Source organism: Poecilia latipinna, unplaced genomic scaffold (genome assembly GCF_001443285.1).
Source record: "Poecilia latipinna isolate Pla-1442-1.1 unplaced genomic scaffold, P_latipinna-1.0 Scaffold1089, whole genome shotgun sequence".
In the NCBI taxonomy this organism is placed as follows: domain Eukaryota; kingdom Metazoa; phylum Chordata; class Actinopteri; order Cyprinodontiformes; family Poeciliidae; genus Poecilia; species Poecilia latipinna.
In genome coordinates, this window is record NW_015113705.1 from 113294 (window position 1) to 129167 (window position 15874).

Genomic DNA, 15874 nt, shown 5'->3' on the forward strand with positions numbered 1-15874 from the left:
TACGGGGGCGGCGCGGAGCCGGGCAGGTGAATGAAGGCCAGCTGAGGGTTTACAGGGATGGCGCGGAGCCACACTGGAGGATGAAGGCCAGCTGAGGGTTTACAGGGATGGCGCAGAGCCAGGTTGGAGGATGAAGGCCAGCTGAGGGGTTACAGGGATGGCGTGGAGCCAGGCTAGTGGATGAAGGCCAGCTGAGGGTTTACAGGGATGGCACGGAGCCAGGCTGGAGGATGAAGGCCAGCTGAGGGGTTACAGGGATGGCGTGGAGCCAGGCTGGAGGATCAAGGGCAGCTGAGGGTTTACAGGGATGGCGCGGAGCCACGCTGGAGGATGAAGGCCACCTGAGGGGTTACAGGGATGGCGTGGATCCAGGTTGGAGCATGAAGGCCAGCTGAGGGGTTACAGTTTGGAATGAAATCTGAAAATAAGGGTGTTAAAGACAGAGGGGAAAGATATGCGTAACATTGACAGGATAAGACCATGCGCTTTGCACGAGGTTGACCAACCACCACCAGAGAATTGCGCAGTGCTCGTCTGGCACTGGGGGAACAGCAGGCAGAGAAGAGATGCGTAATAATGCAAAGGGAATGTTTAAAACGGACAAAGATGTTGTCACAAGTTGACCGGAGGGCTTATTATGGTGTTTTTCAGAGGTGGATCGTGGAGTAAGTGAGACCCCAGGCAGGTGAGAAATAGGCGGGAGAAGCTGCTTCAAATGATCGGGCTGGGGCCGGGAGAAAAATGTCTTGCATCCGAGGAGCGTCTTAGGGGAAAAAGAAAGGGACAAAGCGTGCAGATGAACGGATTGAATGCAGCTTGGAACCGGCTGACGGCTTGGGTGTGGATCCTTTTATGCAGAGCTTGATTGATGATTGGACGCGCCGGGTGAGGACCAGCGCTGAGGTCGGAGATGAGCATGACGCTGATGGGCGAACGGAGGGGGCGGAGTCTTCCAGCTTGAATTTTCGCTATCAGCTCCATGTTAGTGCTGACAGATACACTAAAAAAAGAAAATCAAAGCTGCAACTCAGACAGATCAAGATATAGCTGAATGATGTGTTTTTGTTGCTAATGAAAATGCAATCTGTTACAACAGTTGTTTTCATTACTGCTGCAGCATTGAAAACAAATACTGAACACAACTTGAAGGTATTTTTGTTCCAAATTGGCCTTCCAGAATTATCTTCTCATCTCCTGCAACAAGTTACAGATTTTCAAGATCACATCCAGAGACAAAACCTAAACTTTCAATTCTTGGACTGGATGATGTGGCCTAAAGTTCATATATATCGTAATACACAATGTTAATTCGTGCAGGTGTAAAAGGTAAGGCAGTCTCTAACTTGTCTTCCAAGAGCAGGACTAAAGCAACCAAATTTGCTTTTGTTTCTCCACATACTCCAACAGCAGACGCTGTAGTTTATAAGTTAAGTTAAGCAAGCAGCAGTTTGGATGCTCAATTATAAACTGGCACACATATATGCAAAAAAACAAACAAAAAACAACAGGTTTTAAAGGGGACATATTTTGCCAGATTCACATTAGCACATTTTTGTACTGTCTCTACTGCTTCTAAAAATAGCTGAAATGCTTAAAAAAATAAGAGACATGAAGTACATGTATTTTGGTGTTTGGAAACTGAGCCTGTTTTAAAAACCACGGTAATGTAATGTCACCTTCCAACCTCAGTAAAGCCCAGCCCATCTCCTAGCAACCCAAACTGAGCTCCAGCATGCTTGGTCAACTGGGTTTACCATTGTACAATGGCTGTTGGAAAAGACTAATGTTCTGTTGTCAACTTACTGTCCTGAAACTTGCTGCATTCTTGTTGGTTGTGCAGGAGGCTCCACTGCTGCTTTTCGAAGATGTTCTGTTGAATAATTGCACATCTGTTTGCAGCCATTTTCACATATAAGTGTAAAAATGGAGTTGGAGGAGTGGCCAGCAGCAGCTTATTTGACTTTAAAGCGACAAGATGCCTTAAAGGAGCTACTTCTGAAACAAGCTGCAAACAGGCACAACTGTGCAGTCTAAAATCTCATTTTCTAATAATGATTTTAGACAAAAAAAAATCTTAACATGTTTTGTATATCCCATATATGTATCTAAACCTGTTCAGGGAAGCTTAACAGGTCACCTTTAAGACAAATATAAATCTCTGATCTAATATAGATTCTAAAATAGCATAATCCCCAAATTACCTGCTGAACACTCTTTACACAGTGTCTTAGTGGGTATTTGAGCCAAGTTGCGGTGGGTGCTGGTGCCTACCTGCAGCGGTTTCAGAAATTATTATTGATCCTCAAGGGGAAATTTCTTGAGTGTCAAATACTTCTAAAGTGCCAAATACTAGTAAATATAAATATTATCATTAGTATCACAATATTTATAATGTGTAAAATTACAAGTAATTTAAATATGACCAAAATATTAAATAAATTCAATAAATAAAATGAAATAAAAAACAAGTATGTGCATGAAAGTTTAAGTTTAATGTCTTTCAGAGTTGGACGTTGTATAGCCTGATGACTATAGGCAGAAATGAAAGTATCACTTTTTAAGTTTAAAGTAAATAGTATAGATTGTGCCAGGGAGCTTAGATAAATACCATGTATTAGAGCATCATAAGTCATGACAACTGTTTCAAATAAACTCTTACGATCTGCCAAAAAACAGCACAGTGTATTTAGAATAATCGCTGTATTACACAGCTGAGCAAATTACATATGATCAAATTATTCTCTCTTTGACATAGGCAGTGATTTTACGGTCCATCCTCTTTTTGTCAGGTTTTCAGGTAAACTGTAGCATCCATTAAACCTGAACTGTTTTGATGGAGAGGAGCAGACTTTGTGCTAAAACATCTGTTTTTCATCGCCTCTCCTTGATTTAGAGCTGTTTTCCTTTATAAACAAGTCGTCTCTCTATTAATCAAACATCTCCGACATGGAAAACTCTGTAACACTTGAACGGTGTCGCCACCCCCCTCAGCTCACCTGGCAAACAATCTGTGCACTTCATAAATTCCCGCATGTTCTGAAGGGGGAAGAGTGATGTGTTTGGATGCATGAAGAGAAGGTGAGCTTCCAGCAAATTACGTTCAAATTGGCAGTGGTTGCCATGGAAATGTATGCTCAAATGATCTTCATTTTATACATTGGAGGTTGCACAAACTGCAATACATCAGATGTATTTGTATTTGTTGTTTGCTCAGAAACAGTGTTGCCTCAAGTCTGAACCACGCACCTCTACTAATGTTTGGTTCACACAGCAGGATATTTTGCTGATTTTTGACCTGATTTTGTCCTTCCGACGCTCCAATTACTGTGATATCTCTAAAGATTATCTTAGAAGATGTTCATTCTGTGTGTGTTTTATAAGAGCGATCTAGTCTAGAAAGAATGCTGCGACCTCCAAGTCCTGGCCTGGTATCTTGGCCTGTAAGTTCTCTGAGGACAAACGATTACACAGCCTGTTGAATGTTGAAGCTAATCAGAAAGCGAGAAGATGGAAACACGGAGGGGAATCCAAAACAGAAAATATAAAATAACTGCCACGGTTCACCAGGATGTCTGGTGGACATCAAAGGATTTTTTTTTTTTTTTCTTTGTTAAAAATCTCCACTGCTTCTTCCTCGCCTGCCATGTTTGTTTACTCCGAAGTCACGTTTGATATCTAGAGGTTTTGAGAGATTTCCCATATAACATCTAAATGTTCTTGAGTGAAATCTGTTTTGAGAGTGATGCTTTTGTAGTTTGACTGCACACAACCAAACCAGTAATATCTATGGATTTTTTATCATTGTGTATGGTCTCTCAAGTTTTGAAAATTAACCAACAAATCTGAAATATTGCCATGTGAACCATGTAATCTGTCCAAACAAGCCAGATTTGTTAACTGTTTTTTTCATTTTCTGTTTTGAGCTTTAACATTTATCATCCTGAGAGAGACTAAGATTGAGCTTTCGGGTTTTCTGTCAGTTCTCTCAGCATTGTGAAGTTTGGTCTTGGATGACTTTGCTAGGAGAAGATTTGGCTGGTATCTTAAATGTTTTCCTGTTGGTAGCAATCTCTCTCTCTAAAGAATGAAGGTTTAAAAATAGCAATGACCTTTTAGCAAATTGATGGGAAACAACATTTGCTGGTTCATTGCTGATATTTGTCTGCATTGGTATGTTGACAAACACTTGAATGCTCCAGAGAAACAAAAAAAGCTAATGCATAGATAATCTCTAAGTTGTCTTCAGTTTTGCTGCAGAGACACAATCTGGTCCATTCCCCTGTTTATTTTCTCGCCCCCTATAAAAACTGACACCCTGCAGCATTATTAGTAACTGTGCTGGCCAGATGTAAGTCATTTACTCCATGAACACCTCTCTTTGTTTTTAGTTGTGCTTTTCAAATGAACATCTTTAGCATCCTTTGCTGACCTGCCTGTTTTCAGCCTGAGTTTGCTCCTTCCTGTCACTACCTGCTTCGTCAACTGATAAGGACCGCATTATTTATAATTACTTGAACAAACATGAATTCTCACTGACAACCATGCAAAATTTTCCTTTTTCCGTATCAGACGTAGCGACCACAGTTCTGTTTTATCGCTGCTCTGATGGCATTCTAAAAACCGAACACGTTTTAAATAAAAACATCTGCTGTCGCCTTGCACCTTTCACACATCCGTATCTCACCTGGCTTGCCCTGCGGGTGCCGTCTGCTTCGCTGCGATTAGCTCATTGTTGGTGACTCAGAGGCAATCAGACACAAACCTGTACCTGGCACATCTGAGTTCTGCAAACTGATGATTTTTACTGGAAGCACACTCGCTAACTGTTACCTCCGTCTCCCCGTGGAATTGGATGAGGTTTGTTAAAGCAAACCACCCAGTGAGCTGTCCATCACTGCAGATCTTAGTGTTTGTATGTGAATGAACATGCTGGCTGATATTCAACACCTGTATTTATCGACTGACACAGCTCACTAGACACTTTCTCTGGAGGGACATAACTCACCTCCCGTGATTAACGCCTCTGCAGGGGTTGAGCCACCTGCTGGGGTAATTTATGAGGAGATCGCTGTCTCTCATCGTTTGGAGCACATGTTGGGGCTGATAACCTCTGTACATGCTGCTAGTAATGAAATTGAAGCTGTCTGTGTCGTAATACGTTTGCGGCATCACTAAGCTCTTTTTGTGCAGCACTCAGAAGGCCTTTGGTTTGCTAATTGTTGTCGTCTCTATTTAATTACTGGGTAACACTTTATTTGAAGGGGGGTGAATAAGACTGTAATGACACTTTCATAAACATGACATATCACATGTCATGAACATGAATAAGCCTTCATGAATATTTATGACTGTTGTCATAAAGCGTCATTCGGTAAATTATGACACTTTTAATACAAAGTTGACATTATTCAAAATGTCTTTGTTATGACAACTTAACATTAACCAAGAAATCATTACTGTTTAAACTTTACCTTTAATAACATAAAGATACCTAATTTTTAAAGTGCAATCAGTAATACTTTTATAACAAATTTATATCAGTAATGATTTCTTGGTTAATGTCAAGTTGTCATAACAAACACATTTTGAATAATGTCAACTTTGCATTAAAAGTGTCATAATTTACCGAATGACGCTTTATGACAACAGTTATAACTATTCATGAAGGCTTATTCATGTTCATGACAGGTGTTATGTCATGTTTATGATGGTGTCATGTCAGTCTTATTCACCCCCCTTCAAATAAAGTGTTACCAATTACTGCATCTGTTTAAGTTTTTACAGAATGTTCACATTTTAGAACTGATGTTAATAAACTCTGAACTTAAAACTCAAAGCCCCCTAAAAGTCTCCAAAATTTAACCTAAAAATTTAACCTAAAAATATTTAGAATTGACTATCATTAACACCTGAGGCATTTTTCTAAGTTGTTGGTTATAGTCAGAGATTTGATTGACTTTCTGATCTATAATGAAAGAAGATCTTAAGTCACACACACATGCATTTGTTCTTAATGTGATGTGAGGCTAAAACCGGTCACTATTCTGGACCTGGGCAGCTGTTATGGGTAATTTTGACTAGGCAAAATTTGTTTCCCCTTAGAAGAAAGAAAATGATAAATGATGATGAGATGTTAAGTTCTTGCTTGAATGCATACCCACATAAGTGGTCATCTGTTGTAATGTTTCAACTGTTTATTTCAACAATGGCCTAATTCTTTTCTCTTTCTTTAGTTACCATCTGAAAGTGTAATTTATCAAAACATCTTGTGATATATTACCTCTGTCGTTACCATGCATATTGCTAAAACCATGACAATAACTAGAAAAATATTAAAAACTTTTTCTGTAACAAAAACTGGATCTGGGTCCTTTTTGAATGGGTCATTTTTAATAAGGGACATTGTTTTTCTATCTTATTGTCCTATTGTAGACATGCCATTCACTTGCAAAGCAAATAATTTATAATATCCATTTCTGAACTGTTTCTTTACCAGTTATGTCCGAACAGAATCATTGCAGGCATATATATGGTACATGTGTTCTGTACAATTAAACATGTTGAGTTATTTTCTCAGTCAGCTGTGGATAGAAACACAGGACATAATCCTCAGTTATTGCTAGCAGTGTCAAAATATTTTTTGCATATTTAAATGAATGTTACGCAGGATAAATCCATATCTTTTTAAATGAATTATTTTGGTGATCCACTGGTTTCCTTGCAAGAACTATTTTCTCTGAAATGGCATTTTAGAGAAATGGGCTGCATAAAGTTTTCTTAGAAGTTTGCATCTGGATTCCAGCCTGGTGAGTAGAGCTGATGTGAACGAGCCAAGCACATCCATTTAAACTCTGAATAATACATCACCTTTGTGACCCGAGATCTGCTGGAGAGCTGACTGAGCAGCAAAAGAACCTTTACTGGATGTCTGAGAGAAATGAATGAGACATTCTCCATTTTGTAGAAAAAGAAAATTAACACACACTAAAATGAGTATTTTTATTTTGTTTGTGTTTGTGTCTGCAGTTGCAAACAGACGCTGTATGCAGAGAAGCTGCCCAACACCAGCATCATCATCCCGTTTCATAACGAGGGTTGGTCATCTCTGCTGAGGACGGTTCACAGCGTCATCAACCGTTCTCCTCCAGAGCTCATCGCAGAAATCATCCTGGTTGATGACTTCAGTGACAAAGGTACATTTTATTATGATAAAGTGTATTTTATTATGATTTTATAGGCTCTGCACTATCTAATGAATTATTGTGAAGTGAATGATGCAAGGTTTTAGAAATGGGCTGCGGGATTTGCAGTTGGAAAGTCTGCTGCCTTGGACCAGGAAGGTCTTGCATGTTGAGTTTGCATGTTGTCCTTGTTCATTATTGGGTTCTTTTACAACAACAAAATCTGTTATGTTAATTGGTTTCTATAAGTTGCCCATAGTAGTGACTGTGTCTGTGTGTTTATGGGTTTTTGTCCTGTGTGTCTCTGCTTTTTCTCTATTTTCTCTTCTCACACTCATTGACTGATGGAGATAGGCACCAGGCCCCTGTGAGACCTTGCAAGGATGGACTATGGATGAATTGATAGTTCTCACAATTCTGTTCAAATGAAAATCTGAAAAGGCTATTGTGCATCTGTATGAATCTTTTGAGAAAATACTTTTAAAGCAATTACAATGGCAGGGTTTTTGTGGTGTTTCGCCCAGGCTTGCACATCTAGAGACTGAAATGTTTGCCCCGTCTTCTTCTGAAGTCAGATTGTCTCATCCATATTGAGTCCAAAGTCTTTAACCCTTGTATGTAGAAATGGGGTCCAACCGACTCCACACACGTAAAACTTGTATCATTTGCCATAGTCCTCTACGTTTGCCTCAGTCTTCGCACGCACAAAGGTTAACATAACTTTTTAAGTCTTGCTACAGATCCCCAGTTGAATTTAGGCTTGTACCTTGAATAATTCGAAGATATGGGAAAGAAAACCTCAGACTTAGTCTCAAGACTTTCAGAACCTCTAATATTTTTATTTTCAGTTAGATTAACTTACATTAGTCAGGTCTTAGCAGTTATGAACCTCAGGAGTGAAAACTTTGCTATATCAATGGAATTTCTATAAATGTATGCTAAAAATATTTTGAATCCATTCAATTATTTTACATAGACACGTTTCTGTCAGGTTTTTGTTTCACTCACTCCACCAATCACTTGTGCATGGATGCAGGAAATTGTGCATCTTTAGATTCTAAGGACTTAGGCAGGTGCATGCGATGGATCTCTGCATTTGCACTTCTTATATATCAGACAAAGTATTTCTGTTGCAAAATCCAACTTTAATTTCACATTTGTTACTCCTAAGCATGGAACTCCACTCAGTTGTTTCCTTGGTCATGTTTTATTATTTGATTGTCATATCTTTTCAGATCATTCATCAATATGATGAATGATATGTTTTTTTATTTTTATTTTTTTATTTATTTTTTTTATTAAACACTTTTAATAAAATGTGTGAATGTTTTGGTTCTAGAGAACAGTTTGAATAGCTTAAAATCTAAGTTCCTGGGCAATTTTCTTCAATTTATGCAGAAGGAAACCAAAGTTCTATTTTGTGGTCTGAATATCTTGGTGCAGCAGAATGTTTGACAGCTAGACTTGCTTTCTACATACACTAAACCCACCGTTAAAATTTGGAGATTACTTTTGATGGTGATTTATCACAGTTGTCATTGCTAACTGTAATTTTATCTACACTTATGTCAGTACAACCTTCCTGGATCATCCACAGCTTGTTTAAAATGCAGCTGCTAGGGTTCTAAGTGCTCCCAAGATATACCATTACGGATCATTCAGCATTCGACTTCTGTTTAATAAAGATTATGATATATATGGCTGTACTGTGGTGCACCTTCATACATTTATAATCTGTTCAGTCATATGTCTTTACCAAGTCCCTGAGTTTGGCAGATCAGGGCTCTTATCTGTCCTTCCATCAAGGCTGAAATTAAAACGTGGCAGAGCCTCTGTCAGCTGTAGCTGCCTCCGAGAAAATACAATTGAAGTTTTGGTTGTACCTTGACAAAATGTGAGAAATTCAAACAGTGAGAAGTTTTGCAAAGCATTCTATAGCTTGAGATATATGCTTTAAAAATTTAACTAAAGACCAATAATAAATTTGCCCTCTAAACTGTCTCAGTGTTGAAATATTGTGCCCTTACAGAATTAACCTACATATCCGATTAACACCTCCTTGAATCTTCTCAGTTATTATTCCTTAGAGCACTAAATGAAGTGTTTTACACCTTGTTAATTACCGCTTACCGTCACCATCCCTTACTGAAGGATATGTTTAGTGCCCGTCCTGTCGACTGTAATGAAATGTTCCACTGCCTAAGGCCCATTTAGAGGTTAACAAACATCAAGAGCTGTGAGACAAAACCATCCCACTGCCAAGCGAAGCAGAAACAAAAAGGCTGGCAAACACATGCTGCAATTGAATCTGTTTACTTAAAAATATGCTACAAAATGTTAGTTTGGAAAAAAAAAACAAAAAAAAAACTATTTTGCTTTTTAGATTTTCTTTGGTTCATTTCGACATGATAGCATCATACACCTGGAGCAATTTGTTGGCTTCACATCAATATTTCACCACATTCCAAAGGTGCTCTGATGGATTAAGATTTAGTGACTATGGAAGCTGTTGCAGAACAGTGAAGTCATTGTTCACTGAGGAAACCAGTCTGAGATAAATTGTGCTTTGTGGCATGATGCATCTTCCTGCTAGAAGTGGGAATCAAAAGAGGGTAACACAGTGCACATAACAGGATGGACATTGTCAGCCAGTGTGTTACAAATAACCATGGTAACCACTGATAACATGAACTGGTAAATTTAGAATTCTGTATTAATGGCTTAGGCAATTAAACGTTTTTAAAAAATCTTCATGCGCATCAGTTGGAATGAGTCTTGTTCAGATCACAGATTGTCAGTGATGAACACATCAAAAAGTTTCAGTTGTTTTAGTTTTGCTCTACTACTCTAGTTTCTGTTACTCTACAGTGTTCAGTTGTGAAGTGGAGAGTGAAGTTTCTTCCCTTTCAGCATCAACTGACTACGGCTTTATATTTCCCTGCTATTTAAACATTGGGGATGTCTGTTTGGATTCAAGGTTTCTCTGTTGCTGGCTTGACAGCACCCTTCATGTCTCATGGCATGATTGAACCTTTCAGCCTTCTGCTGAAAGACGAGTTTCAGTGAAATCACCTCTTACTGTTTGAAAGTGAAGAATACATCTTTATTTTTTAAAGCGTGTCTGCCTTGTGGCAGATTTCGATCCAGAACCTATACTCTTCTCTCAATATCCCACAACCCCTAGAAGCATCATGAGATTGTGTTTCATCTTTTTCATACTTCTTGTCCCCACACTTCTTTTCCATCTGCCTCTCAGTACGTGTTGCTGTCTTTCAATCAAACACGATTGCAAATTAAATTTTAAAACACAAACAGCATCACATCTAATGCACATAAAGAATAGAGAAATATAATTTGGATGTTATCACTCACCAAATATATTCAAATTATGATACAATGGAAACACGGCTTAAAATATATGAAGAATCACTACAGAAGGAATTCACAGCTTCTGACATTTTTGGCAGACATTCTAACATTTTTGTCTCATCTGACTGGAGGTCAACTCAGATATAAGTTTGCAGTGAGAATTTAATAAACATTTTATCACTGGAGTGATGGACCTATTGTTAGTTATTTTGTTTTATTTTAATTATTCATTTGAACTGCTCAATTTCAATGGAATAATAAATAATTCAACATAAATCAGTCCTTTAAATATGAATTGTTGATTTTTCTTTATCCACAAAGGGTCATAATTATACACTAAGGCTCATTTATGTCAGAGTCTTGGGTTTCATTTGTGTTTGTCCTTTTATCACCTCCTTGTATATTTACTTTCTTAGATCTTGACATATGGTTCATTACTTGGTGTTAGTTGATTTATTCATTACTTCTGCTCTCTAGGCTTTTATATTTTACTCACTTTGTTTGCTGTTGATTTTTAACTTCTCTGATTCCCAGTTCAGCTCTCTGTTTATCATTCACCTTTCCTCAGCCTGTTTTTTTTATTTTTAGTTTTATTTTTTATCCTTTCCACAGCTGTTTCTCATTACCTAATTCCCCTCTGCTTGCACTCTACCTCAGCTGTTCCCATTTGGCTCTGATTAGTCTTTAGGTGGCTTTGATATTTCCATTTCTCGCACAGAATTAAAGCTTATCGGTTCTCATTGTGTTTTAATTGTTCCTCTTATTATTATCCTTGTCTTTCATCAGCTGTCCTCAGTTTTGTCTGCACTTGGGTCCCATCGTATTTGCAACATGACATAATATGTCCATACAAACCAACTACTATTTAGCAAAGTGTCTCTGACTTGAGGTCAGAGGTTTGCTAAGGCAATTCTAGAAGCTTAATATTGGAACACAGTTGATTGAAAGTGAAGTTGAAGAATTTTGAGGCACTCCTGCATGGCATTATAGTGTCAACAGCATACATAACAGTTGACATAGAGATGTTAGGCTTAAAAGTCTTACTTTGAGTCTGTCGTCCTTCGGTATTGTTGAGGAGGACCCAAATAGCTGCAGGACAATGACAGACATAATGGAGTGTAGACTGATGGATTTAAAAACTTAAGAAAAAACTCATGTGAAACACACAAGAACAACAGTAGAATCCAACAAGGAACAATGAAAACCAGTGAGCTTACACACTGGGGGAAAAGTGTAGAATGACAGTGGATGCAAGTGAGTAAATCATGGGATTATGAATAACTATGGAAGAGCAGAGCACAGAAAAATGAACTGAATATGATAAATAGCTTTGTTGACACAAATTAAAACTAAATCTCAAACAGGACAGAGTTCTCCAAGTATGCTTGTTATTGTGGCCAAACAGCTCACTCTTCATTTTGCCTGACCACAATGCTTTTCCCTAGAAGATATTTGGTTTGGGTTTGTGAGTGGCTGCAAATTTCAATCAACTCAAGGTGTCAATTTTGGGGCAGGGCTTCTTTTTTAGTTGATGCTCTGAGAACATGGTGATGTAACAGTATCTACTGACATTGACAGGGCTGTTCCAGTTGTTCCAGGTCATGGATGGCTTTGGCCTTGGTGGTTTGTTTCGGAACATTCCAACATGTTCTTTCATCTAAGGAGGGCCGTACAGATAAGAGGGTTCAAATGTTGTCACATTTGGGTGTTCTGACAGTACAATGATACCTGGCACACATTAAAACTGGAATTGTAAAGGACAAGACAGGGTAACGTTAACCTCAGTTCAAAAGGACATTTGCAAACCTTACGTATCCCTTGTGCGTGCGAAGACTGAGGCAAACGTATGATACAAGTTTTACGTGTGTGGTGTCGGTTGGACCCCATTTCTTCATACAAGGGTTAAAAGGCAGATCTATGCCATAAGAATAAATTGAAATTTCAATCGGTTGAAGACGAATAATTTTAAAATTCATTTTAAAAATGAGTTTATGTTAACACCTGCTATGTACTGCTTTAGATTACTTATCATAAAAAAAGATTTCAAAATTGTAACCTTTTCACACCTTTGGTTTAAACACTTTAATATAACAGTTTAAGGGGGTGGGAGGGGCAAACATTTCTTATTGGCTTCTGATTCTCAGTTCATGTTTTGCTCTTTCCATTCCCAACCTTTTGCCACATCTGGCCAGCAGTCAGCTCAATCATAGAGCCAACACTTCAACTGTGACGCTGAGTGACGGACAGCTTGCATGTTATGTGATCAGAGCTGAAAACACTTTTTATGTTGTCCTGGTTCAACTTGGTTTTCCTTCTTTGTGGTTGTGGCTGTTGTCCTTTACATTACTTTAACTTTTACTTTCGCTAGGCTGTAACAGTGATTTTGGACAAATCGAATTGTCTGAAAGATGCTGAGGTGGAAGAATATACGCTTCTGGCTTCATAGCAGTAGATCAATTCCTCATCTTAGCTTAGCATTTGCTTTTGAGCATGAGTGATAAAGTATGCTGGTGGAGCCCCAGTCATTTCACGGATTTATGACTAAACAGGATAGCAGAAGTTGCTATAACTTCACACATATGGTGGGAAGAAAAACTGAAAAATGATTTCATCGTGTCTGCATTAGTAAAGATAGATACATCTGTAAAAAGTAAAGAGAAGCAAACCATGTGTAAAGAGCAAATGGATTTCAAAATGCTTAAAATCCTGAACTAATCATGATATTAGTGCCAAAAGATCAACATTCTTAGTACAACCTCTTGCTTTGATTTCTTATCTGTTTTCCTATAAGTTCATATTTCCATCCATCCATCTCTGGTCATGGAGGTAAGGTCCAACACTGAAGCCAAAATAATTCGCTCTCCCTGTCACAACTTTCTTTTGGTGAACCTCAAGGCATCCCCGGGTCAGAAGGAAGGTTTAGCACTTCCAGGGTTCAGCCTCAAAACTTCAAAACAAAGCTATCCAGTAGATATTTGAATCAAATTCCTTTTAACCACCTTAGCTGGGTCTTGGAACGTCCCAGCATCAATTGACCGATAAATCAAGACTTTTGCCCTTCAACGAAGCTGTTTCTTTACATAGATCAAAGGTGCAATCTCTCTACTGCAGAGGGAGCCTGGCTTCATATATCCATCTCCTTCTGACTTCTCACACTTATAGGGAATGTGTAGATTGTGAGCAGGCTGGTTAGTAGAATGAATCAGGACTAACGATGGGGTAAATAAATCGAGATTGTGGGACAAAGGGTAGTAAGATAGTGAGTTCAGATCATGTGACATGTCTAACAACCATATGGGTCCCACTTTTCGCCCAGAATTGTCTTTCGTAAAGTCTATTTTGACAGTTAATATAAGGCTATATTGTAATTCCATTTGGATCACCTATTTTTAATGTAAATGGGGCTCCTAGGAAAGCCCTGAGTGGACAACAGTTTTGAATCGCGAAGTTCACTCTCTCAAGAATGGGTGTCTTGTCAAGTTTAGATCTTCCCCCTTACTTAATATCCCTAAATCAAATGAGTTAGTCATTACCAGGCTAAAGATGGTAAAGGAGGAAATTTAACCATTAATTCAGCTGTGTCAAATAAATCTGGAATCTAAAACATGCAGGACACCAGTTTTGAAAGAACAGACATCCTTGGTTTTTACTTTGGATGATGTTCTTAATCAGTGCACAATCCTCTGGAGACCTTAAAATGCTTTCTGACAGCAAAGTGCCTGGAGTAGAAAACATTCACCCAAGGACAGGGTGACATGTGAGGTAGTGGTATATACAGTGTCACCCAATCACAGTTCAGCCTTCATGTGTTCAGCTATTTGCGTTTTTTTTCTTTGGAACATTGCTCTAATGCATTTATGGGAAATTAGCTGATTTGTTTTATAGAGCACATCTAAGATATTCAAAAGAAATTGAGCTTGGGAAGCTGAAGTACCTATATGGAATTCTACTTGACATATGCTATTGTCAGCGTCTTAGTGATGCTAAGAAGGATTTTACTGCGTTAATTAATGCATCTTAAGGTATATTTGGCATTGGAATCATAAAGTAGGGAGTTACAAGTGTTTTGAAAGGAAATTTCAAGTTTTGCTGGATTTCAGAAGTTCCAGAGGGAAAACCTGGATGGCTGGGACCTTTTCTGCATATCTGCCCCCTTCTCACTCTGTCTGCTTCTCCTGCCTGCTCATGTCAACAGAGGCTTGTAGTTTACAAAAAAATAAATAAATAAAAAATGAAAAAAACAACTGAATTTTCATGCAGATATGCTGGAAATGACAAATGTTTTGTTGTTTACTTACCATCTAGAAACCATTAGCTATGCTATTGATTTTTTACAGGAGGCTCCACTTCTGCTTTTCAAAGATGTGCAGTTATACATCTTTCATTATTTATCTGCTTTCAGACATTTTCATGTGAGTGTAAAACGTTGAGTTTGGGAGTGTAGCCAGCAGCAACTTAATTGGATTTCAAGTGACAAACAGTCCTAAAACAGTTCATTCTGAAAGCTCAAAATCAGCAGAACCGAGAAGATGGTCTATACATGTTCTGTATAGACCATAGACCGACCCTAACCTGTTCAATGAGGCGTAAAAGGTCACCTTCAGTGTCACATAGCATCCAGATAACATCTAGAGGGTGACAGTTTGGGTCCCTTTTTTTAACAGTCAAGACTTGAAAGTGTATTCCTGCTGTTGGGTGATCATGATTTATAACTTCTCCCCTTTGCTTCAACTGTTGCCTCTTTTTAATTGATCTTATTCAACTATGTTTTCATCAAAGGATGATAAGCCAGATATATTTACTTACAAGCATTTTACCACACATGAATATTCACAAGGTAATGTTTCAGCTCGTTAACTAACTCACAAAAAAAAACGTTTATAGATGCAACAGCAGGTGAAAGTCTTGCCGGGTGAAACCCTCACATCTGGCAGTCTGCCAGCGGGACCACCTGCAACTCTGCTGGCGCATTAGATCAAGTCGAGGCAGAAAATTTTGCTCAGGGTTTAATGATGCAGGGAAAAGAATTATTCATTCATCTCCCCTGGTCGAGGCACAGCAGGGACTCAAAGTGTAGAAGTTGAGAGATGCCAGGTAGTCTGGCTGCCATTGTGCTGAACCAAGTCACAAATTCTCTGGAAGATTAATATTGCAAAATAAACAAAACACACACAAAAAAAAAAGTTGAATGCTTACAACATATATATATATATATATATATATATATATATATATATATATATATATATATATATATATATATATATTTTTTTTTTTTTTTTTTTTTTTTTTTTAACCACTTGGTTGGTGTTTCCCACAAGAAA

General features: G+C 38.2%; 1 protein-coding gene across 2 annotated transcripts in view; it reads left to right on the plus strand.

The window, feature by feature from the left end:
• The window catches only part of LOC106959512 (polypeptide N-acetylgalactosaminyltransferase 10-like), a 69440-nt gene that overhangs the window by 18468 nt on the left and 35098 nt on the right, over positions 1-15874 (plus strand). For both annotated transcript variants that reach the window (XM_015052132.1, XM_015052131.1), the window contains exon 4: positions 7027-7193. In XM_015052132.1, the coding sequence (XP_014907618.1) occupies positions 7027-7193 (167 nt within the window). The remainder of the gene's footprint in view (positions 1-7026; positions 7194-15874) is intronic.